At 38.7% G+C, this 25,906-nt stretch overlaps 1 protein-coding gene across 2 annotated transcripts; it reads left to right on the forward strand.

Annotated features, from left to right (window-relative positions):
• Positions 1-524: 524 nt before the first annotated feature.
• LOC102775984 (lysine-specific demethylase 4A) lies at positions 525-25,462 on the forward strand. 2 transcript variants are annotated; one of them, XM_006786768.3, is made up of 23 exons: positions 525-670; positions 4,710-4,854; positions 4,937-5,112; positions 5,265-5,379; positions 5,508-5,701; positions 6,104-6,153; positions 6,282-6,385; positions 6,482-6,619; positions 6,737-6,963; positions 7,734-7,900; positions 7,991-8,658; positions 12,056-12,163; positions 12,365-12,476; positions 12,756-12,931; positions 13,376-13,589; positions 14,108-14,187; positions 17,226-17,281; positions 18,712-18,820; positions 19,660-19,851; positions 21,428-21,598; positions 21,706-21,825; positions 22,532-22,624; positions 23,987-25,462. In XM_006786768.3, exons 2-23 carry the CDS (start codon positions 4,732-4,734, stop codon positions 24,122-24,124), a joined length of 3,531 nt encoding a protein of 1,176 aa, XP_006786831.2. In that variant the 5' UTR covers positions 525-670; positions 4,710-4,731; the 3' UTR covers positions 24,125-25,462. The 2 variants fall into 2 exon arrangements, with proteins under 2 accessions (XP_006786831.2, XP_035761864.2); XM_035905971.2 differs by having other exon boundaries at positions 525-666.
• Positions 25,463-25,906: the final 444 nt, after the last annotated feature.

Genomic DNA, 25,906 nt, shown 5'->3' on the forward strand with positions numbered 1-25,906 from the left:
TCGCTGTCCAGAGGTCAGTGTGGAACTTTCTCCACTGTTCTGTACTGTAATGCACTCTTGTACACTGTTCACCAGGTTACTGTATAGTTTTCTGTCGTAATAAATGTGTATTTATTAGTAGTATTTATGTATTAGTGCTTTTATTAGCATTTATTGTATGTTTAGCATGTTTGTGGATACTGAAGAAATCTGTCTACCTGCATTTGAAGAACTTTCTATACCCTACTGGATGAATACCTTTTTCTATATTATCTTGAGCTGAAACTGAAACTGAAAGAATAAAAACTGTAATATGAACATCTTAGCAACATGTGTTAAAAAATTAAATATAATGATATCCATCGTTCATAGGTAAAAAGTGAACTATTCCCTCGACCGATACTGTCAAATCAAATCTTATGGTTACAGAAAGACGGTTTTTGCGGTCTTATGACGTAACTCAGAGTGGCTTTATGATTGGCTAAGCGTCTCCCATGCGTGTTGTGGTAAACAAAATCCGAGGAGCGTGTACATGCGTAGAGCTTGTAATGGAGGATACTGGTCTACTCACAGGGGGCTTAGTTAGCAAGCTGTGTTTTGTCTGTTATGTTCCAGGTGGCCGCTTGTATTGATTACGACGATATCAACAACGCGAGGGACTGCTTCTGAGAGAATTAAGCAGCGGTGGTAGGTACGTGCATGTCGAGCTGTCTTCGTCGTAGAATGTGAACTTCTGAACTTACGATGCTAATACGTAGAGGGCGATGCTAGCCCTTTCAGGGTGCAGTCTATTTCCTGACAAAACATCATTGACTTGACAAATGATAGTTTCACTTTTAGTGTTGTCTGTGTAATTCAACCCGAATAGTCATTTCAAACGATGCTTTTTGGAATAATTGTTATATACCTGTGATGTAAGAACTCAAGCTACCGCTGTGCAAGTTTGCAAAGAGGACACTATACGAATTCGCTGGATAGTGTATACTAGCGTTGGTTGAAATTGTAATACGGAGCATAGTCTCAACCCATGTCGGTGTTAACGTGAACTAAGGTTAGGTTAGTTAACGCAAGCCTTCTCGAATCTGCTGCCTGTCACTTTGGAATTAAGGTTTAGTCATACAGTTCACTTTCAGTACTATGTCCTAGTTTGCAGTGTTGCGGACGTCACCAGAGCTAAATCGGACACCAGTGCTATGCTATCATAGTGGCTAATGCTAACATTAAGTGCCGTTACGTGAATCGTTTCCTGTTTGTTTAGCAAGTTTGTAGATGAGCAAATATTTGTTTCGTGGACTTCATCTGCGAGTCCGAATTAAAGAGACGGATAAATGGCCGCAGGTTTTTCTGAGGCGGTCACAGTACTTAACAGGCTAGCTTGTTCCACGTTAGTGCAATGCTGAAACTTACAAGTGTGCAAGTGCGAACAGACAACAAGGACATTTAAGGACACATTCGCATTAAATAAGGTTATGTTTTCTGTGCAAGACCGTGGGAGCGTTTTAATTCAACGGTAAACGTGTACGTGGTGTGCGCCCACTACAGGACGTATTGAGTACTGAGGCGCTGTGACGGTCTTGACGGTGTTGTGCCAAAAAGTGATTGTCTGCCAAAAACTGATTTCCGGTATTTGCCAAAAACTGATTGCTCATATTTAAACTGCTATAAGTAACTTGTTGGGCTATAATATGTTAAACATATATCAAATGCATCCCTTATGGATGACATAAAGTCATCTTGAGCCACAAACAACATTTGTGTAACAAGGTAGAAGCCGCAATCAGTTTTTGGCAGTGACTTTTATATAACCTTTATTTATGCAGTTAAAAAATGTCATTAACATTAAAAATGTCTTTTGTAAGAGTAAGCTGGCCAACAGGACAGCAGAAATGCCAGCAAATATCACAATAGTTCTGTAAAAATATTTTAATCGGGGACAAAGTACCGGATTGGTTATAATGTATGTATGTATAAAGTACAATAACACAGAATTGTAAAGATACTTGAAAAACAGATAATTTTTTAATTCTATATATAACCCCTTTGTAAACCCTGTTCACCGAAGTCTATTTATGAACATACGTAAAGATATTACACATAAAAAATACACAGAAACATTGGAAATCAGTTTTTGGCAGGCGATCACTTTTTGGCACAACAACTGAAACCACTAATATTTATAACACTATATTTTGACGGCTGCTTACTGCAGCGTAAAGATTTAGTTGAGTTGCACTATGAATAATATCAATAAAATCATAAATATAAATCAAATACTGTGCATAAGTCTTGAGACACTACTTGTTTCTATATATTTTGCTTCCAAGGAGCCAGAATTTCTTGTCATTTTTAAATTGGTTTCAAGCAATAATTTCTGACGGTTTTCTGAACGTCTTTCATAGTTTTTCTTTAGACATTGGCTGCTTTTTCACTTATTTTCAGTCCAGTTCTTTTACCTGCACATTTTCAGAGGATTTGATTTGTTAAGTCAGTAATTTGTTCCAATGTTCCAATAGAGCTCGACAGACCACGTGACTTTCGCGCATTGCATTGTAGATACGTGTGGCAGCAAAATCAAAACACTGCATTAAGCGCTAGCATTTCCAGCACCGGTAATCATTAATTCTGCGGTTTTAATACCTACTTGCATTTTATTTGCCCCAAAAACAGTTATGTACAAAACGAGGGAGAACACGGCAGGTCCGTACAAAGACAGACTTGACGAAAAGGAAAAAAACCCCAAAAAAGTACGAGGAAAAAAATCAAAGGAGTGAAAGACCCGTACGAGCATACAGAGTGGGCCTTAGCGTGCTGCTCAACTTTTATCACGCTCATATTTATAATTATATGGTCCTAAGTGTGAGTACACTCACAAAATGTTTAGTAACTTCAGATCCCTGCAACAAGCCCAGGTCCAGTTTACTTTGGTGATTTGGACTATTCCATTTCACAGCTGTCGTTAAATTTTTTTCTTTATTTCCTGTACAGGCCAACGCAATCTATTTGTTGTTTCAGGTTGCAGTATTACACAACATTTTCAGATCCAATAGAAATAAAATAAGTGTTTCATAATTCATTCAATTTATTGTCTTTATTTATAACTGGCATCATTGTTTCATTCTATTATAGAATCCTACAGGAAGGAGGCAAAACTGTATTCCATTGTGCTTTATTAGCTACTTTAGTGAGAAACAAATCAACATACTGCAAAACAGTTATTCATCACTTGATTGCTTCAATACAAGGTTCAAGGTACAAGGTTCAAGGGAACCTTGAACCTTGAACCACTTGATTGCTTCAATACAACGCTTGGGCACATATATGCAGGACTTTTCGTGGCTGTTTTGATCTCGCGCTCCCTCTTAACCGATCAAATCTCGCTGTGGTAGCAGCTTTAAACTTGGTATGACCCATGTTGATAGAAGGTGCCCAGTTTGGATCGCATTTCAGCATTTTGTAGGCTGGTTTGCCTACAAAACACAAGACAGAAAACATTAGCCCGCAAAGCAACAGCAAACAAAGCAGCACAGTGCAGCAAATTCAATTCAAATCAATATAAGACTTATTTGTGACCTACATCAACAATTATGTTATGATAAATTATGTAATAACGACAACAAAAGACTCACCTTTGTGGAAATGCTTGGAGCAGACTAACATGTGAGCTGGAGTGTTCTGGAACGTTATATTTGGTCTTCGAATCGCTGCAATCCAGGCCATCCGTCGGCTCTTTGTTACTTCGGAAACATGGCTTGAACAATTTTTCTTCCACCGCGGAATCCGATAAAAACCGATCTTTTTACCCGTCGGCTTCCCGTGGCTGTCATGGGACCGGGTATTGCAGTTAATAATGCAACAGCTTCTTGCCATTCTTTGTGCTTCTTTTTATCGCTGTGTGACTGTTTTCTTGTAAAAGCCTGCGTGCACTAGTACCACTTGCCACTCGTACCTACAATCCTTTGCGGTTTTGGTGAATCCATTAAAAAGCCTAAATGTAGCACAGATTGACATGTATATTACAGTATTTTCACACCAACAAGCTTACTTATATCTATGTTATATCTACGTATATCTTAGTGTGGTCTATAGTGTGTATGAACACTGGAGGACTGAAGAAGTGGCAGACCCAAAAGAAAAAAAACAATCTACACAGATGAACACTATCTCAAAAGTCCTATCCCTTAAGTAGATCCATCTATTGTTCACTGAAGCCTTATCAGAAATGGTCTCAATGAACAATGGGTGTGAAGAAGCCATTCTTAAGGAAGAGGAATGGGGAGGAAAGGTATGCCAGACTAGCCAAGAACTGGTCTGAAAGTCAGTGTCAACAGGTTTTATCGAGTAGAAATTGTTTAGTGAAAGTTTTAGCTCAAATCATCATCAAAAAAACATAGAAGTGCTTGTGTGACTGGGTGAATGAGGCAAGTTGTGTAAAGCACTGAGTGCTCAGAGTAGAAAAGCGCTATATGAGAACCAGCCCAAGGCTGAGTCACAAGAGAATAACAAGACATTATATAAATATAAAGAAATTATAAGAAGACTTGGCTAAGAGAGTTCAGGCTGTGTTGATGGATAAAGGTGATCAAATATTGACTGTCAGACTCTTTTTGTCTTCTACTGTATTTATTTGTTTACTCTTTATGTGTGAAGAGCGACATGTAAGTTCCACTTAAATGTGTTTCCATTTGCATGCAAATTTGCATACAAAATACTTTGACCATTTACATTTGCAGGCGCTGCCATCAAGTTTTGGAAATGGCTTCGGACGCTTCCAAAGGGATTATGACTTTTTATCCCACTGCTGAGGAATTCAAGGATTTCAGGCGCTATGTTGCATATATGGAGTCGAAGGGAGCACATAAAGCAGGCCTGGCTAAAGTAAGTGCTAACACCTGGGCCATTATTTGATATTTTTATCTAGCAATTTTCAAAGCTTCACTGTCTAATGTCTTCTTCCAAGATTGTCCCACCAAAAGAATGGAAGCCCAGACATTCTTATGAAGACATAGATGACTTGGTGATACCTGCACCCATTCAGCAGGTTGTGACGGGTGTGTCGGGTCTCTTCACGCAGTACAACATACAGAGGAGATCCATGACGGTGAGAGAGTTTCGCAGGGTTGCCAACAGCAACAGGTGAGAAGCGCAAAATTAAAGAGGTTGAAGATTTTTATTTTCTGATGTGTCTTGAGTACAAATACTAACATATTCAATATTTTCATGCTTTAAATCTGTGTACGGGGTCAATGATAATAAACTGTTTTTTTTTTCTTTTTCTTCTTTTACAGGTACTGTAGTCCACATTATGATAACTTTGAGGAGCTGGAAAGGAAGTACTGGAAGAATGTGACCTTTAATGCTCCTTTATATGGGGCAGATGTTAATGGAACATTGTATGATCCAGTGAGTTAGCATTATTTCACCCGGCACACAAGCTGATGACATCACTGATCATACTGTACTGACTGATTCTGTTTCTAAGTCTCATTAAAAAATATATATATCTTGTTTTCTTTTCTGTTTACTGGTAGGATGTCAGGGAGTGGAATATTTGCCATCTGGACACCATTTTGGATACTGTGGAGCGTGACAACGGCATCACTATTGAGGGTGTTAATACACCCTACTTGTATTTTGGCATGTGGAAGACCACCTTTCCATGGCACACAGAGGACATGGACCTCTACAGTATCAATTATTTGCACTTTGGAGAACCTAAATCATGGTAAAGATGCATGCTAGTTAGTTAATTGATTTACAACTGTAATTTGTTTTATCTAATGGTAACTTGCGCAAAGTGTTTTTTTTTTTGTTGTTGTTGTTGTTCTGTTTTTTTTTTAAATAGTGGTTTCTCATGTCTGCTCGAAACTTGGGGGTTGTGGGTTGGGCATGAGTGCTGTTTCATGCGTGGGTGCTGAGGCCTTTGATGGTTTTCATTTACATTAGACAGTTTCGTCTCTCAAGGTGTTAAAGAAGAGGCAGAAAAAGCAGTTAACTGTTAAGTGTGTACACAGTGCTAAAACGAAAGAAAGCATTCAACTTAACTTGTGCATAGAAACCAGGCTGAAAAAATCTAGGGCAGATGGATACATGCACAAAGTAATTTTCAGCATTTGATTGTCTGCAGGTATTGTATTCCTCCAGAGCATGGGAAAAGATTTGAGCGTCTGGCTCAAGGTAGGTGGCCAGTAGGATATTTTCTGTAGATATGTGTTATATAGCTATACAATGAATACATCACAGTCATGGATTCTTGTACTGTAATATTTCATATTTCACAAAAGATTTGATGTCTTTCCTTCTAGGCTTCTTTCCCAATAGCGCTCAGAATTGTGATGCCTTTCTAAGGCACAAGATGACGCTGATCTCTCCTTTTGTACTAAAGAAATACAGCATTCCATTCGAAAGGGTAACTTTTTTTGTAACAATTTATTGTATTTTTAGCCACGACACAGGCTAAATGCAAGAACTGCACTTGCTTATTGTTTTATTATCTGTTCATTAGATTACTCAGGAGGCTGGGGAGTTCATGATCACTTTCCCCTATTCCTATCATGCTGGTTTCAACCATGGCTTCAACTGTGCAGAGTCCACCAACTTTGCTACAGAGAGATGGATTGAATATGGCAAGCAGGCAGTTTTGGTGAGGAGAGTCATTCAGTGTCAGAGAACCAATTCTTACCGATTCTTATCTTAGTGGAAAGAAATACGTTTTCTTATTACTTAAAAGAGAGTCTGTGTATGCATTTTACCCTTTTAGTGCTCATGCCGTAGAGACATGGTGAAGATTTCCATGGATGTCTTTGTGAAAAAATACCAGCCAGATCGCTACGAACAGTGGCTGGAAGGCCGAGACCTGGTGCCCATTGACCATTCACGACCCACCCCAGAAGCTAAGGAGTTCTTGGATGAGTCATTTAATGACATCACCAGCAGCAGTGAGACTAGCTCCATCAAGAGCTGTGGGGAGGACGGACAGTGGAAGAGGTGGGCCATTTACTGTATAAATGAATCTCCTCGTGAAAATGAACTTTTCCTCTATGAAGACAACGAGCATCAAATTGACATTATAGGTGTATTTACTAACAATCTTGGACGAGTTTTGGTCTCAGTGACCTCTGACCTTTGGGTTCAAACTCGTCATGTGATGGCTTGAGATCAGTGCGACATAGAATTTTGAAATTGATACCATAGCTGTAGCTATGGGGGGCTTAGGGGTACCAGTGGCTGCTGCCAGTATTCTGACACGTGGTTTCACTTTATCTCATTGTATGTCATAACTTTACTCTTGTCCACGGCTGGCTATAGGAGTACAAGCAAGAGTGGTTCATAGACTGGTTCTAATACATACTTTGTACACTGCCTCTGTTTGGCAACAGGGCACACTGTAGGAAGATGGGCAGTCGCTGGAGTTGAGCTGACAGCGGGGGTGCCACCTTTTGTGGGACCATAAAACCAGCTTTAGCAGAATATTAAGATATTTAGTTCCTTTCCCCTTTTGTAACAGTAGCAATTAAGTACTTCACAAGTGTGCTTTATTAGCAAATTTACCTTAAGGTATCAAAAGTATTCATTCTGCATGTTCTTCACATGTGTTTTACTGTTACATATGGTGTTCATGGATTAATCTCACTGATGTATTAATAGGTATCTTGTTTTTTTACAACATATGTTTAGAATACATCTTCACATTACTTCACATTAAATGGTAGAAAAACATTGATGAAACTGGGCAAATCTGTTTTGTTGAATCTCAGCACTAAACAAAGAATAGAGACCAAAAGACACCGGGTGTGTCTGGAAGTGCCCGAAGAAGTTGTGCCTCAGGTTGAAGATGAAGACGATGAAGAGCAGTATGGAAAGCGTCCTAGACTCAGTCTTATACCTCCACGGGCTGTGGCACAAGATGGCAAAAGAAATAAAGGTATTAATATCGTCTCACTGATTCCTGTATGGCAACCAAGAGTCCAATAACATTGGAAAAAACCCATTTTTTGTTTCATTTAATTTACAGGCCCACCGAAGTTGGTTGTCACTCCAACCAAGCTCACGCTAATGGATCCATTTCACAGGGGCCTGTCCCAAAGTAAGGGTGACAGTGGCTGCCCTCCTCATTATACCAAGACTCGTGCACCTGCAATCTCATCTCAGTCCAGGTCCAGAAACGGGCATCTCTCAGTCTCAGCAGCCTCTATGTGGACAGAAGTTGGAACTCAGCCTGCCCGCAAAATGGGTGTTGCCAGTCTGCTATTCCACAGGACTCTGAGTCCTAAAGATATTCTTCAGGTGCAGAGCTACAGTCAAGAGACGCAGCGACAACCCACCACACAGCTACATGTGCACAGCTATGCCAGAGAGCACCAGGCCCGCCATCTCCAGCACAAAACCTTAACGCCGGTTCCATCTTCATCTCAGGCGCCGCACTGTGAGCAAATGAAGGCACGGCCTCAATTTGAAATCACTATGACCAAAGTAGCACAGAATGAACAAGAAGCACAAAATGTTGTGGTGACGGAGAAAGAAGAACATAAACCCAAAACGTCCGTGCCTGTCGAAGCTTTGGCTGAAGTCGAGAAGCCTCAAGTTGAGCCCATAAGCAAGCCTGCTTCCCCGCTGGTTCACACACAGCCACAAGATGTGAACAAAGTGGAAACTGAGGCTCCCAAGAGTAACAAGAGAAAGGTTTGACTTTGTTTTTATATTTCTTTAATATAAAAATAACAAAAAATATGTTTTTATTATTATAATAGACAATTACATTAAAGATGTAATGGGAGAAAGATGTTAGTTGTTATATTTGTTAATTTGGTCAGTGTTGTGTTGTATGCATGTTTGAACACGGGCCACAGTGCATGCATTGTTATCTCTGTCTAGGTACCAGCAGGCTGGCCAAAGCAGCTTTTAATCACATCTTTGCTTTCTAGTACTGACGCCTGTTCCTAGAAAGCAGATGTGACAACTCAAAACACAAGTTTCCCTCTGAGTAGACTAACCCCAGCATGAGAACTGATGATTCATGGATTAGTGCAGATCCTGCCTCAGATTATATTAAACTGACAGGCAGAAATCTGCGCTATGGCTGATTTATTTTAATTTATTTATTTTTCTTCCTCTTCAGGCCTTCTCTGCTTGCTCATTCATATAAAAACACAGACATGTATCTTCACTGTAGTACTGTATATAGTCATATGGCAAAAATGGCTGTTCATAAACACCAAACAAACTAATGATAAAAACATATTTATTAGTGCTGTCAATAGATTAAAAAAAATTAACTTAATTAATCTCACATTTTTCTGCAATTAATCGCAGTTAGTTGAGCGCTAGCTGGGTTGCAATTACATTTTTTCAACTTTATATTTAAGCTTGTAACTGACATTTATGCAATATAATGAAGTAAATGGCAAATAAATACAAATAATGTATACTCAAATTCAAAGAGAATTTGAATAGTTTTCTTCAATCTTTTAGCACAGGTTCTCTCCTGTGAAATACAACTTTTTAAAAAACCTATATACTAATTGGTAAGTGTACACTAATATATATATTAGTTCTGTCAATCATGTTTAATCAGATTCATCACAGGGTTACTGTGGATTAATTTTCATTAATCACGATTAAATATCATCCATTTTCATTTTATATTAATCGCATTTCATTTTGCATGAGCAAACAGACTCGAGAAAAAAGGGAAAGTATATGCACTTAAAATGTTTATTGAACATCTTGAACATTTATGTTCACAAAAAACATTGAACGAGGATAAGACAGAAGTTACAGTTTTTGATAATCGCACCCCGCTGGAACAACTAACTGATGCCTTAGGGCGCCTTGCCAGCCATCTCTCGCTCACTGTTATAAACCTTGGTGTTTTCCTGCACAGCTTTTTTAAACTAAACAGATCTCTGTGGTAAAAAACAGTTTCTACCAGCTGCGTCAGATATCTAAAGCAAAGCCATAACTCCCTTTGAAGGACCTTGAAAAGCTCATTCACGCTCTTATCACTTCCAAATTAGACTACTGTAATTCCCTGTACTCGGACCTCCCATCTTCCTCTATTCACCAGCTCCAGTTAGTTCAAAACGCAGCTGCGCATCTCTTAACTGGTACTAGAAATTATGCCCACATCACACCAATTTTAGCCAACCTACACTGGCTCCTTGTTGAATATCGTATCAATTTCAAAATTCTCTTGCTTACAATTTACAATTTTAAACAATTTGGCTCCCAGCTATCCATTTATATATCCCTAATAAGGCACTTAGATCTTCCAATCAAAAGCTCCTGATGCAACCGAGGTCTCGTCTGAAGTCCAGAGGTGATCGGGCCTTTGCTGTCGTAGCTTCCAGATTCTGGAATAGCCTCCCTCCTTATATTCATTCCTCCGAGTCCATCCAGTCTTTTAAATTGCATCTTAAAACTTATTATTTTAATCTGGGTTTTGATTCAAGCTGGTTATGGGTTTTTTGTTTGTTTGTTTTTTTACCCATATTGTTCATATTGTTTCTTTTAACTGTTTCTTTTTATTCTGCCTTATGCTATTGCTCTGACTAACTGTGAAGCACTTTGGTCAACTTTGTTGTATTATTATGTGCTATAGAAATACATTTTGATTTGATTTGAAACATTTATTCACTCTCTCTGTCACTCTTGGTGAGGCACTTCAAGTCCTTGAAACGAGGAACTAAAGCTATGTAAAGCGCGTGTTCTCAACGATATTAATACATATGCATTTTGTTGCAATCCACTTGGCAGTTATGTCAGTCATTATTTCTAAGGTAGACTTACTGAGTCCCCGATGCTCCGTGAGTGGTTTGTTGCAAGCTGGGTGACGCGTTATCCAAAGTCCTACCAGCATCCCCGACTAACGTATGCTTCATCAATGTGATATTTTAAGCTGGAAGTGCTTCAGTGAAAAGAAAATTCCTTCTTGCACAATGTGCATAATATTTTGTCGGTCGACTGTTCCGTCTTGTTATTTTTTTTAATACTCATACTCATATAGCCATCAAGGGGGCCAATGTGCGTTCATCATTTTCCATATTAACTTGATTGGTTCAGCTGCCTGTCACTACCAGATCAACTGCCCATTTGCGCATGTGCGAAAGTAACTCTACTTGGACAAACTGTCCGAAATGCATTGACAGAAACATTTCAGGGATTTTGAGTCATTCTGCACTCCAGATGCGTTAATTGTGTAAAAACATTTTAATCGCGTTGACCGTGATAGCGGATTAATTTGCGTTAACGCGTTAATTTTGACAGCACTAATATTTATTGTTTTTTTTGTTTACAAGTAATTAATTACAGGCACTATTAGCTTGATGAACACTTATTTCAGATGTGGCTAACAGGACATTTTAACTACCCCAGAGTGTCACTGCATGAAAAATTGTTGAGCAAAATGTATTTTAAAAAAAGCAGCAATGTAAATGTGCAAGTTATGTCAATAGCGTACACGTAACACAGGTATGCTGTTGCAGTTTGTTTTGAGATGAGTTAAATATAATTTGTCAGGATCTGAGTGTTGCAAAATAACTCAGAAAAGCTCTCCAGATGTTGGGAATCCTGATTGTAGTGGAAACTGGGTCTAGCTTGATCACCAGATGATGCATGCAATGCAATGTTATATTGTTTAGATTTATTCAATAGCAATTTTGGTACAAATTTATTTTTATTACATGAACAAAAGTTAGCTAGCGGAAGGGCACACATCTTAACTCGAAGACATTCACCCAGATTGATTAACAAATTTAGGAAGTGATGGGGAACGGGCGTATATTTGTAGGCTCACAAACTAACATCCAAAAAGGGAATTGTCTCACCGCGCGATGAACAATCTTAGGTTTCACTAAAAGCGCTTGCTTTGGTAATACGGATGTGAGTGTCCAAACTAAAACAGCCACAGGACTGTCTGGTTGCTCTGTACTGGTGCATCTTTCTGTGTATGATGTTTGCACACTAATCTCTATTAACATTGTAGTCTTTTTATAATCTCTCTTGTTGGCGTGTTGAATTTTAATAGCCATTATTCTAAAATCTGAGATGTTTAATGTAATTCATGCTGTTTAAACTACAGAATATCCAATCCCCCCTCGTGGATAATGGCATTGTCATCCTGAAAGACACCATTCCTGTCATGAAACCAGTGCACGATGAGCTGAAGGTGATTCCTCAGATTCATCATGTAAGTATTTAATACCTGAGACCAGAAGCTTAAAGGCACGGTTGGATCAGATTTTTATCTGAAAAAGTGTGCATATCAGTACAGAGCTTACATTATGCCTGATTATAAGGAGACCTCACTGCAAATTAATTTTGTATGTGTTTATTACAACATGCATTATGTGTCCTTTAGTTATGTCTTGTTATGCACTTCTTTCTACAGCAGGTGTCAGACGAGCAGTCGTACTGCAAGCCTGTCAAGAACCAGCAGGAAGCACAGCTGTGTAAGCTGCCTCGTCATCATCCTCTGTTCAGGGAGGCACACAGTGATGATGGTATGTAGTATTTTAGATCCTCTGTGTAATTGTGTGGTGTGTAGTTTGCCAGCTTACCAAGCACTGTGTTTACCACAATGATTTTATGTCTTGTTTTAGGCTGTTATTTTTTTTCCATATCTTTTTCTTGCTATATCTGCTAATAAATGAACTCAAGTTTTGTAAATTTATAAGACTAAGGTGGTTAATGTTTTTGTTTTATCACTTCTCCTTGTCTTCCTAAAACATAATGGATTCACCATCTCCTTCCTTCATTTATACCACACCTGTTATCCATAGATTTATATGTAGATGTGCAGGTCATCCAAGAGGAGAAGGAGGAGTGGGCAAAGCCACTAACCCAGTTATGGCAGTGTCTGCCATTTAGCCCTGCTGCAGAGAGGGAATATAACAAACGCATGGGCCAACAGGCTCCCTACTGCTCTATCTGCCTGCTCTTCTACACTCACCATCAGGTAGGAACTAAGGGCCCAAATTAACAAAACCATGTGTAATCTATGTAGGTGTGGTTAGTTTTACAAGTGGTTCACAAAAGTTCTCGTTTTCTAAACACAGACACACTCAGTTCATTTAAATGTCAAGGAGGAAAGAAGACATGTTTTTTCGCTGTTAGGTATTGTCACAGTTAGCAGTGAACTGTGTGTCGCAAACATTAGTAAATCGGTTTGTCTTGTATTCATCTATATTATATCCTTGCTTCTGTTGTAGAAAGAGCAACTATGCATTTGCAAATAATATAATGCGTTAGATATATTAAGATATCTCTTTAAAGATTGCAATAAATATGCTGCATGTTTCCTACAGTTACCATAGTTCTGTATTAGGTCAAAAGACTGGATTAATCAGAATTTGAGGAGAACAATGATGCTAACAAACCTCTAAACTTTTTCTCTTTTAAGTCTGAATCCAATACTGGGAGTTCCAGTGTGACACTGGTGAACCGTCCAGGGGGCCAACAGTGGTCTAAACCACTGATCCCTGAAATGTGTTTTAACACCCAGTCCAGTAAGATTACTGACAGCGGGGAGGGGCAGCTGTCTAATCCTAATGTAGCTGAGGATGGTACCAGCCGCCTGGTGAGCTGCACTCAGTGCTGCGTACGTGTACATACAAGTAAGCCCATTTTCTCTGATGCATCTATTAAAATAGTTAGAAGAAGGCTGAGGGATTGTTAAATTAAATCTTAATTACATTTAGTACATCCAGACCTGTTTGTTTTTCTTTAGGAAACTAGCATTCAGCTGCTTTTTTTCTTAAGCTACTTTAATAAACCATAATTCAGGCACATAAAAGATGAATACATAAACACCCCTTTGACGCTTAAAACGATTCAGCCAGTTCCTCTAGCAGCTGCTGCACAAAGTCTCAAGTGAATGGTTTTGCTGAATGACGTGCTAGAGTTATTTGCTTCACAGAGAACATAAATGGGGAGTAATGAAAGTGGAAAATTTGCTGCAAACAGTAGCCCTCAGTTTGGTTTTTTAAATACCTTCTGCACTGCTACCAGTTGATGATTTAAGAATATTTTACTTAGAAAAGCAAAATAAGAATAAGCAACAAGTTGATTTTAGCATCTCTGCCCTTTTAAGCTTTGAAATGTCTGAGTTTGTTTATTTCTGGTTCTGTTTTAGGTTGCTATGGCATTTCCAGGGATGATGCAGAGCTAGATGAATGGCTGTGTGCCCGCTGTGAGGCTGACGCCATCACTGAGGTTAGTTAATGAAGGCATGTCCTTCTTTTTTTTCTTGACAAGTTAAAATAAGTCTTTAGCCCTGCTTAGTCATAAACTTGTATCTAAATGAACAATTTAGTACATGTATTTAGTCGAAATGGCATCACATCCATTAGTGTTAGCTTGTGTATGTTGATTATGTTACAGTAAAATCAAGTGTTTAGCAGTGTAGTCTGCTGCTTGGAAAGGCTCATAAATGGAAGCAGCTTACCACTGGAATCTTAATGGGCCCCATTTGTGTCACTCTTTCATAGTGGTTCTGTTGTCTGCTAAAAGAAACGGAGGAATGTCTGTTAAAACACACAAAAAACATGTGTGTATGTCTTTAATTAAGTGTTAAATGTAAAGTAAAATTAGATGAGGTAAGATGTAAACAAAGCTACTGTATTACAGGCCAAGAATAAATTTGTGCTGAGCCACATTCACCATATAGGATGATAACACACTCACTGTGGGGCCATTGGCATTGAGAGATCAGTTTCTGTGGCTGCATTGAAACCAATACATGTACTTGTAACGCAAAGTTATTTAAGGACTAGTTTTATTGCAATGGATGAGTTTACTGACTGACGCGCAGAAGAAGTAGTTCTTTATGGAGCCTAGTTGGTGTGAATGATGAGACCAAAAAACTGCAATATCTTGTGCCAAAAATATATTGAATAAATGGGGGAAAGGGGAAGTGGAACAAAATAATTAATGCAACACACAACATAAACGAATGCCCACAATTAATTAGAAAAGTAATTGCTGTGATTTTCTGTGCAAGAGTCATTTTGTTAAGAGTCCTTTTTGGTCCTTTTCTTTTTAAAGTTCACTTTTTAAGGTATTCCTCCTTAGGGTGCAGCTTCATACAATGGGGAAATATGTCCGTAATCCAAAGACGGCAACGTGGGGGAAAAAACAAAGAATGGTCCTACCGGCTCGCCACTTCAATATGAAGATGATCAGTCAAAGGGGGGAAAAAAAACCCTGACCTGTAGGTCAGAAGAATGTCCATTAACACATCTAGTTCGATTCAGGTTACCGGTAATCAAATACATTTTTCTGCAGTTCTATGTAACAATGCAAATCATGGATCATGAATCATCATCATAATCATCATCCACCGATGTACAACAGTTAAATTATTAATTATTATTAATTCTGCGTCTATACATTCCAGTAGCGTTCGCTACAACCACATACAAAAACAACAATAAAGAAAAACAACTGTCTAACAGACAGCATAGCCGGATTCAAGGCAACACATAACAATAATCACTCAATCCCACTTTGTTCCAAAGTAAGCCCATTAAAGTGCTTAAGTAAATAAAAGAGTTCAAAAACAGCGGTTTTTGAACTGGAGTTCTGCTCGCGGTGGGAACGCCGCCGAACAAAATCATTTTTAATCGCGGAAACGATCGACTGCTCACTGACAACCAAAAGGTTGTTTACTTAAACTATATAAACATGAGGTGGTTATAACCACACAAAAAGATGTGAACAGCTCGCTACCTGAAAGTACCTGAAACAAAAAATTGGAAGGTAACATAAAAGGATCACCAGTAAAGACATGCTGTGTTCACGGCTACCTTCCTCAGAGGAATGAATCATTGGTACTGTTTCCCAATAACTAGAATTGCAGAACTTGTATAACAGATAAAATTCAATTGTGAATTTATTTGACTGAAGTTGAAATGATTTGCAGGTCCTGCTGCAAAAAATCTCTTGGCAATTTTTATGAGTGTGAAGATACCTTTGTTTTTTAAAAAAAAAAAAAAAAAAAAAAAAAAAAGTGTCTGCATATGTGCACATGCCAGCTATTTCTCTCTGTCAAAACATTGTACTACTACTACTGATAATAATAACAACAACAATATATTTCATGGTACAGAATAAGGCATAACTGTTCACGTCAGCACTACAGAATTGGCTTGTTGTTTTTTGGGGGGTAAACAGAACTGACAGCCACATCATTAAAACTTGGCTCTGTATGACGTTGCTTCCTCTCTGCAGAGATAGCGTTAGCGGCCCCTTCCTCTTGGTCAACATGTATTTTTCCCCCTTTTGTTTTAAAAGATTATCTCAAAATTTCCTTTGCTCTCAGCATTCACATCAGCTCAAAACAATAGGGAACTATTCTGGGAATGTGTCCTGAAGATAGTCCAAATCCCTCTGACCACTAGTGGGCAGTGCTCCACTGTACACTTCATTAAGCCAAAGACGATATTATGTAGTTTTGTGTTTATGTGTTTTTTACTTGTGGAAGTTTTCGGTCTTATCTAACTTGAGGTTATGGTTTAAGTACACTAAAAAGTTTTAATATTTTTTTTGGTAGGTTTACTTAAAATGTTATTGCTACAGATGTCCTTGTTCTGTTTTTAGCAAATCTTAGGGCTTTAATCAGGATTCAGGGTGTCTACATTAAGCTGTTACTTCCCCATGATTCACAGGTTTTGTGTCAGTGCTTTTCTGCTTTATATCTTGTATAAAGGTTTCTAAAAAAGGTGTATAGAAAGTGTATAGAAAGCTATTAAAAATAGCTTGCAATAATTTTTATATTTATTCACAGAAAAGTAAATATTAACAAGATAATAAAATGTGAATATTACTGCCTAGCATAGCTTTAAATGGCTTTAAGAGACTTGATACATTCAAGTCTTTTTGTCCAAATTTTTAGAAGCAAAATAAACAGATTTTTTTTTTCCTGCATGTCATTCTTTCATGAATTTTGTGCAGCTTTTTGTTTATTGGCGACACTCAGCGGTTTATTTACTGGAATCATGGTGAGGTGGTTTTTCGTGTTCTAGCACATGTCTGTTGGGTTTGTAGGACAAACAAATGATCAGACAAGATTAAGCTTCATATGACTGATTTTTTTATTTTCATGCAAACCTTTTACACAATTGTGGTTTTCCTCCAGTGTAGACTAAGAACAATATACTGTCCTAATGTATCAAAACATTCAGTTTGGTGTAATAAGATAAATGAATCATATACCACAGCTAAACATATATGATGCATGTTTCTTTTTGCAGGACTGCTGCCTGTGTTCCCTGAGAGGAGGAGCTTTACAGAGAGCCAACAATGACAAGTAAGAAGTACTGAAAGAAACAAGTGATGATATTCTAAACACAACTGTGTCATTTACACACAGTAATGCAGCAAGAGGTTGAAACTGAGGCTCTGCCTCCACCTTTGTTCACTTGTTTGTGAAGTTCTAAGAACTTCAGTCAGGAAAACATTTCCCTGCTTCTTGGATTCAGTCAATCACGCTCAGTCGCGACATTATGTCATAAAATTGTTGTCATTCTCTTTGACTGCTGTCATTTTTGCTTCCTTTAACCTCTTACCTCTGAAAACCATCTCATCCATTAGACCTTTAAACTAATCTAATTTTTCAAATGGATATGCGTGTTGTGCAAACAAACAAACATCTGTGGTTACCCAAATAGAAAAGATTGACTACATGCATTCTCACACGCACCTGAGTCCAGGAGCTGTACTGAATTTATGTTGAGAGCGCCTGAAGGCAAAATCCTTTAGCTCAGATGATGTTAGTCACACCCTGTTTGAGAGTAGAGAGGTATCCGTGTGCTGAAGTTCAAATAGCAGATTTGCACACACTGTCAAAGTGATATCATTCAAAAGTCATCTTGAGTTCAGCCCAACTGGAGAAACTAGTTTATCTTTAGATTTTTGAAAATACATGATTTAATTTTTTTTACAGTTTCATTCCTTTATTTAGTATTGAATATGTGTAGACAATAACGTGTACCCCTAAGGCTATGTCTACACTAATCCAGATAAAGTTGAAAACTGCGTTTTTGTCTAAAGCGTTCCGCGTCCACACTATCGTTTTCAATCGTTTCAGAACAGTTGTTCATCCACACTGAAACACCTGAAAACACTTACGTTCCTGCGCATGTGTGAATCATGAGACAATTTGACCTGCATAATTTCTGTCTGCTGTTTATTTACTTTCCGGCTCTTTGAAACATCGCGGCAAAAGGTCGAGGAAAAGCACAGAGTTTTTTAAATGGATTAACAATGAGGAGTTCTTGCTGCATGTAACACAAAAGTACAAAGTTGCAAAAGCGAGTGAGAATTAAAGAATTTGTAGAAAAGCTATCTGGAGTATGTACAAACTGATATTAATCTTTAACAGGGCTGTCAAAATTGAGAGCAAACAAAACAACTGCTGTATAACGAACTCTGCTATCTTTGTTTAATTGGTCACATGATGGCATCATATGACTAACATGCGTCATCGTTTTCACACTGCAACACGAAAACGGTGTTTTCAAATGTATCTGCTTTGGAGAGTGTTTTCAAAAAGCTCAGTTTTCCTCGGCCAAAAACGCCGTCTCAGTGTGGATGGAAGGCTAAAACGGAGAGAAAAAGATGCGTTTTCAAACGAAAATGTATTAGTGTGGACATGGCCTAACATTCGGTGGGGGTGCTTTGCTGAACATAACAGCATACTCTTTCTGTGAAATCCAATTCATGTTGCCTTTCACACAGGTGGGTTCATGTGTTGTGTGCCATAACTGTGCTGGAAGCTCGCTTTGTCAACATCACTGAGCGGAGCCCCGTTGACCTCTCTGCCATCCCACTGCCACGTTTCAGACTGGTAAGTCAGCACAGCTGTGTACTGTAGGGTTACACATGAGTACGGTGACCCACACAAGGCCACGCGTTTTGTAGATTTGGGGATATAGGTCGTTCCTGTGAATGTGGAATGCATCTGTCATGGAATGCAAATGACACGGTAAGTTGCCCTGTGTGTGTGTGTGTGTGTGTGTTTTCCACTTCCACTTCTGAGCACAAGGGCACTTGGGGTGTCATGAGTTTGTAGTTTTCACACATCACTTCTGTTTAACTACTGTGGTGCCTGTTGTACTGTCACCACAGTTTTACTTCTTGTTTTTGTATGTTCTAAAAATTAAGAGAAAGTACCGCTTAACTGTGTAATGACACACACACACACACACACACACACTTTTTTAGCTTCCTGTCAGCTCACCAAAGTAAATTTCAAAATAATGTAAAAGGATTGCACTATCCTTATCTTGTAGTTTGTTTGAGATCTAAACATTGTGATGGAAACAATGCAGGAATTCAGTTACGACAGTTAGCCTTGTTGGCCGTGTTGGCATTGATACGCGTCTGTAACACAAAGGAACCTTTGTCAAAGGATCACTTTTACGTGTGTTTAAATAAGACGTATGATGTCACTAAATTGTCAACAGGAAGCTGTGTAATTTCCTCCAGCATGTCTGCATCTCAGTTTGTGTGCCTTTTATAATTCATTTCTGACTTCCTTCCTCTCATCCTCCCTGCTTGGCGTAGACGATTTCTTTTCTCCTTCTTCGTTTCTCATGTTTTTCCTTTTCCTAGCCTCCCACTTACAATATGGAACACTTAATTTCACCCCCTTATTTCACTCTTTTGTTTTTGTTTCTCCTGTAGAAATGTGTGTACTGCAGGAAACGGATAAAGAGGGAAGTGAAAGGCTGCTGTGTTCAGTGCTCCCATGGGCGTTGCTCCACGGCATTTCACCCCACATGTGCTCAGGCAGCTGGTGTCCTCATGCACCCAGATGACTGGCCATTTATTGTCTTCATCACCTGCCACAGGCATAGAGCACCAGCCATACCTGAGGTAATCGTGGAGAGTCCCAGTCCGGCCAGTAATAATTTCTGAAGACACTGTCCTGTGAAGATGTGTTTAAGGTGTAAAACAGATTACCAGTGAAAGGAAACGACAAACAAATTTGCCTTTTTCTCAGCATGAGCTTACACTGCTTTTTCTGTGAACTTTGTCTTAAAATTGTCTATTTCAGAAAAACGTTTTCAGTTCCTCGCTGTAAAGAAGTGTTAGTTCCACATTATCAGCAAGGTTTAAAATGGCCCTGAATGGCTTTCTGGGACTTTGATTTAAAGAGCAATTAAGTTTGATGTGCAGGTTAATGAATACTGTTGAATTAGTTATTTTTTTCATGCACTTCCAGCTGAATGTATAGAGATACTGGGTCATAATAAGAACATAATGCCATCCCATGGTCTCCTTACACCTTCAACACATCTTTTTTTTCGTCTCATCCCTGTGATACATTCAAAGTTCAGATGTGAAGTTGCAGTCTAGCAACGTGTCTAAACATCGTACTGTTAGAGACACTCATGACATCATAAGTCACACATCAGATTTGTTGATTTGATGATGTGTTGCTGAATTGCAGAAAAATATGTACTAGGCAGTTGGAAGCTAAGCTGCTAATTTGCAGTGGTGTTGTACGGTTTACAGTGATGTGCTGTGTTGGACTGGTGCAGGTGAAGCTGTGGTCATGTTTGGTTTTATTAAGGGTAGCAGACCTCAATATAAATTCAAGGTTATGATTTCGTTTAGCTTCACACATTAAATTCTACCTTTTGTACTAGCTTCATAATGTTTAGAGGGTTGGAAATCAGCCACATAGCCCTCTGCCTGTATCTTGTGGAATTCAGTTTGCTAAATCCACAAAAGAGCAGTAAATATCAGAGTAGGCGCACAGGTCAGCTGATCACAGCCTGTACACAAAGAAAATTCAGCCAGAGTGCTCAATAGAAATGATTAAATGGCTTCTTTAATGTAACTCTTTGCCACATGCTGCACCGCTGCTTAAGTGGTTCAGTCTCCAGTTCATTGTGTCCATATACCCATTACAATAGTTGATGTTGTTTACACTACTGTTAGGAACTGTGGCATGTGTTGTGTAGCATTTAAAATTCCTCTCTTTTTTTTTTTGGTTTATGTTATCAGTTGATGAAGTGTCTTTGCAACAAGATGCTTTTATAGAGTGAGGACTGTCTTGCCTCCCGTTGTAGCTTCCAGCACAAGCTTAGTCAGCCGTGCAGCACCATAACAGCTGGAAGCTTCCACAGAGATTTCTGCTTTTGCACGTTGAAGCTTTGATTCACTAACTGGAGAAGAATAACACAATAAACCTGCTCTGACAGTCTCCTTGGTATTGCTGTGACTACCAGTTTGTGTTGGTTCTCATGTGTAGTGTTCATATCTTTTTTTGAACAATGGGGCAGGGATAATGTTTAAACATTGCTGTAACCTGCTAATCCATTTTTCTGAGTTATCTTTATTGCACTACAGCAACCGTCTTACCCTTTATCTTGGGACTGTGGGGAAAAAATTAACTTTAAAGTAATAACATTTGATTAACACTCACTATGTTTGTCTTCCACAGCGCAGCAAAGCTGCCATGCAGGAACTGGTAATGGGCCAAAAGGTGATCTGTAAATACAAGAATGGCCGTTACTACCAGAGCGAATTGCTGGAGCTAACCACGGCTACGTTTTATGAAGTGGTGTTTGACGACGGCTCATTCAGCGACAACCTCTTCCCTGAGGATATTGAGGTTAATAAACCTCTCAGATAGCTAAAGCTGCCCTCAAATTTTCCTTTTCTAAATGCCCTCCCTTTCCAGATGGCCTGAGGTGAATATTTGTTTAAATGTGTTTGTAGAACCGGGACTGCATCCGGCTCGGCCCACCTGCCAAAGGTGAAGCTGTTCAAGTTCGATGGACAGATGGGTTGATATATGGAGCCAAGTTTGTAGCTTCCCACTCCATCCCCATGTACCTGGTAAACATGCATTTATCCCTCTGATCCTCATCAGCTTCAACTCTGTTTGATTAGACTCCATCAACACATAAAATGCTGGGTTAGGATGATTGTAAAGTCTTGGTGGTCTGGTTTAAAAATGAACATTTTGTCATGTTAAACAGATGGTTGCTAACCAGTTTGTAATACTTTAAGATGAAGGGTCTTTATCAGTCATGTTTTTTAAGCTCTAAACAGAAAATAGAAGGAGCCTTTATGCGAGTGTTGATGGGAGATCAGTTTGTCGCATTCTCATGAATATCTTTAAAGAATTTCTTGGCACAAAGAAGAATCACATAAAAATTTGTCAAGCTTAATGTAGATAAAATGTTTTTCTTTAATACAATTATACATTTAAAACAAGAATTAATGTGGTCGTGATGAGAAAAATTCACTTTAACATCCAACAGGATAAAATATCAGAGCGAGGACATTTTATGCCTGAGGGAGGTGAACTTTACTGTTACATCAGTCAGGAGCAGATTCAGACATTTCACTTTTTGTTACACTTACTTGATGATGTTAATCTTTGTTGCCCTAGGTGGAAATAAATGGGAATTCTACTCTGGCTATGAAGAAAATTATTATGTGACACATACAATACAGTATGAGTAGAAATATTCAAATACGCTTTAATTTAAGCACTTCTTCTATGTGTGTGTGTGTGTGTGTGTGTGTGTGTGTGTAGGTGGAATTTGAGGATGGCTCGCAAATCTCTGTCAAGCGAGAAGACATTTACACTCTAGATGAGGATCTGCCTAAACGGGTCAAGTCAAGGATGGTGAGCTAAAAATCTCAATGCTTTTTGTTATGTGGAAATAAATATGACACCAGTTGTTGGGATGCTGTGTAAAATGTAACTAAAAACAATGGAATGAATAACTTAAACTCGTATTTTATTTACAATCGAACATAGAAAGCACACACACCCGAGCCTCAACTCTCGCGGCCTGGTACTAAACGACTCATGGACCAGTACGGCCCGGGGGTTGGGAACCGCTGATCTACGGTACATAATACCAACAGATTCAGGGAATGTGGGGAAATGGTCTTCAGACCTTAACCCAATTTCCAGGAGAAAAGGTCCAAAATCCAAAAGTATTGGATGCCTGGGATCTTCAGACCGTCAGGCAGCACTGCATTAAAATCACTCCATGGGCTCAGGAAAACTTCCAGAAATCACTGTCTGTGAACACTGTTGACCGTGCCATCCACAAATGCAGGTTATAGCAAAAGAAGCCATCATCACTGCTGTTTTCTCTGAGCCAGAGCTCCATTTAAAATTGGCTGATACATACTGGGAAACTGTTCTGTGGTTAAAATTTGAAATTCTTTTTGGAAAACATGAACATTACATCCTCCAGACTGAAGAGGAGCTTATAATCAGCACTCCACTGGTATGGGAGGTGCATAAGTGCCCGTGGAATTGACAGTTTGCAGATTTGGAAAGGTAGCGTGACAACTGAAAGGTATTACAGGTGTTAGAGCAACATGTGCCCCATCCAGATGACACCTTTTCAGGGAAGGCTTTGTATATTTCCACTAAATAATGCAAAACCACATACTGCAGCTATTACAACAGCGTGGTTTCATACATAAAGAATCTGGCCTTCACCAACTGAAAACATTGAGTATCATGAAGTAAAAAGTTCAACAAAGAGCCGAGACTGTTGAGCAACTAGAATCCTTTGTCAGACAAGAACAGGACAGCAGTCAGTTCTCCAAATGTAGACGGTTGGTAATTGATGAGGGGACAATTAATCTTTAACTATTTATCTGTTCTGTTATGAGTAATAACGGGTTTATGAGCTTTGCAGAATGTTGCAATCTGCTTTTATTACCTCTCAGCTCTAAAAGGCTGATAGGCTGATAGGGTATTGTCATCACCCTGCTTGGACACCAAACTTTGTGAACACAGCTTGAGAATGAGGTGACGTAGGATTTTCAAATTGGTCCCATAGGTGCATCTACTTTGAAGGCTGCAGGGTGGGACTGGTGACCGTATTTTTTTTATTTTTCTTTTAATTCTTTTTTCCTTCTTTTCTACACAGCTAGCCAACTTTGTTGTGCAATTGCAGCTGTATGTTTGCATCACAACTGTAGAACTAAGCAGTAACTTTTGTATCCCCTTTTGGGTTTTCAGTCGGTGGCATCAGACATGCGTTTTGAGCTCTTCGCGCAAAACGACGTCAAGCAGAACACCAAAAGGCAGCGGGTCATCAATTCTCGATATAGAGAGGACTACATTGAGCCCGTCATCTATCGAGCCATCATGGAGTGACATCCTTTTCTTTCTGAGGCTACTGTTTAAAGGATTGACCGCCCCTCCTGCTCTTCCACGGCCTGTCAGGCTCCATATTTATAAACTACGGCTGGGACTTTAACTGACTCTTGTGTGCTTTGAATAATATTCATCGACATTCATGTCCCATTGCAGTCTGGAGATTGTTTGCTTTCCCCCATTTCATCATTGTTTTTTTTTTTTCTTTCCTTCAGGAAGAAGCCATTAAAGAATTAAATGTGAAAAACATTTGATATTTTCTTTGTTCTCTGCCACCCTGATTAGCAACTGTTGACTAAAAAACTCTACGTGTTATACAGCAGAAACATATTTCTCATTTAAAATCACAATTCACTGGTTCAGACTGATGTTTTCACAATTTTTGCCATAAAGAAACTTGTTGATGGAGGTTTTCTCTGTTGTTTTCTCCACTGATGCAGACACACTGTAGCCGTTGACTGTTGACAGTTTGAGTTATGAAGAATTGTGTCAAATCATAAACCCCAAAGAACTAAAATTCTCTGTCACCGTTTTAACAACTGTTGATCTTGTTGCTTATTGCGTTACATTTTGTGGTTGAGAAATACGTATACGAGTATGTAGTTCACCCATACATAGTTGTCATTGTGCATCTACTGTGAAGACAGGACGTTTGACATGTTTTACAGGCCCAAGCCTTACACTTCAGAGGGCCTACAATACCTTGGTTTATTATAATTATTGTAATTAATGTTATTACTATACTTTTATTTATGCAAGTGCATCAAGTTTGAAAACAAAGCTATTTTTGTCATGTCCTTTTCACAGTCTGTAGAAAACCTCAGATGTATTTATATTTATTATATTGACTGGTTTTCAGACATGCTGTTTAAACTGAGGCTCGCGTTTGCTCTGCAGTGAATTCGGGAGGTAAAGATTATTATTGCTAAAGTTGTTCAAATAGCTTATTGTTATCTTCTTTCTGAGCTTTTTTTTTTTTTTAAATTTTTATTTTCATTTTGTTTTCGACTTATTGCCTCAACCAAGTGGAGTTTTTGTGTTTCTGATAAATGCTAGCTTTAGAGATTGTAGTTTCAGATGATAGTTCAATCCCTGATGACAACAAACACCACGACAGCTCATTTTTGGATTTAAGTGAGTTTGCTTTCATTTGCAGTCCCTTGAACCTGCTTTAAAACAGACTTGTGCAGAGAATTACGAACCTCTGTAGGATGACCTTTGCAGATACCTTTTAGCTATGATCTTGGCTACTGTTGGGTTTCCTTTGGGTCTGTCTCCACAGCAGCATTAAGTCTGTACACTCTTTGTAAACACCAACTGTTTGAGTAAAGTTTTGAATACGAAAAAGACCCTTGTGTAATTTATTTTCTCTACAAAATCCTGGCATGTACTAGCATGTAGCCTCCAATATGTCAACTATAAATCAAACTTTTCTTTCTTTAAGGGAAAACAGAAAATCATTACATGAATAAGTCTGCTCTGCTTGGCTTGCCCACTCCTGCTGTCAGATAGTGGTAATAGCTGTATTCAAAATGCAAAATATATGTATACATCTCTGTAAGTTAAATCATATCACATGTTAGAAAAATTTAACAACCGGTACCAGCACTGGGGTAAATATATGTACAGAGAGGATTATGTTTGCATATATCTTCTCGGACAACGTAAATAATCACACTATAGTTAACAATAAGCTGTGAGTTGACCGTAAGTGAAGTGTTAATTTTAGTAAACAAGTGCACAGTGCACATGATTAGAATCTCTCTTTTAAAATCAGCATAT

Source organism: Neolamprologus brichardi, chromosome 18 (genome assembly GCF_056152115.1).
Source record: "Neolamprologus brichardi isolate AB-2024 chromosome 18, ASM5615211v1, whole genome shotgun sequence".
NCBI classification, from domain to species: domain Eukaryota; kingdom Metazoa; phylum Chordata; class Actinopteri; order Cichliformes; family Cichlidae; genus Neolamprologus; species Neolamprologus brichardi.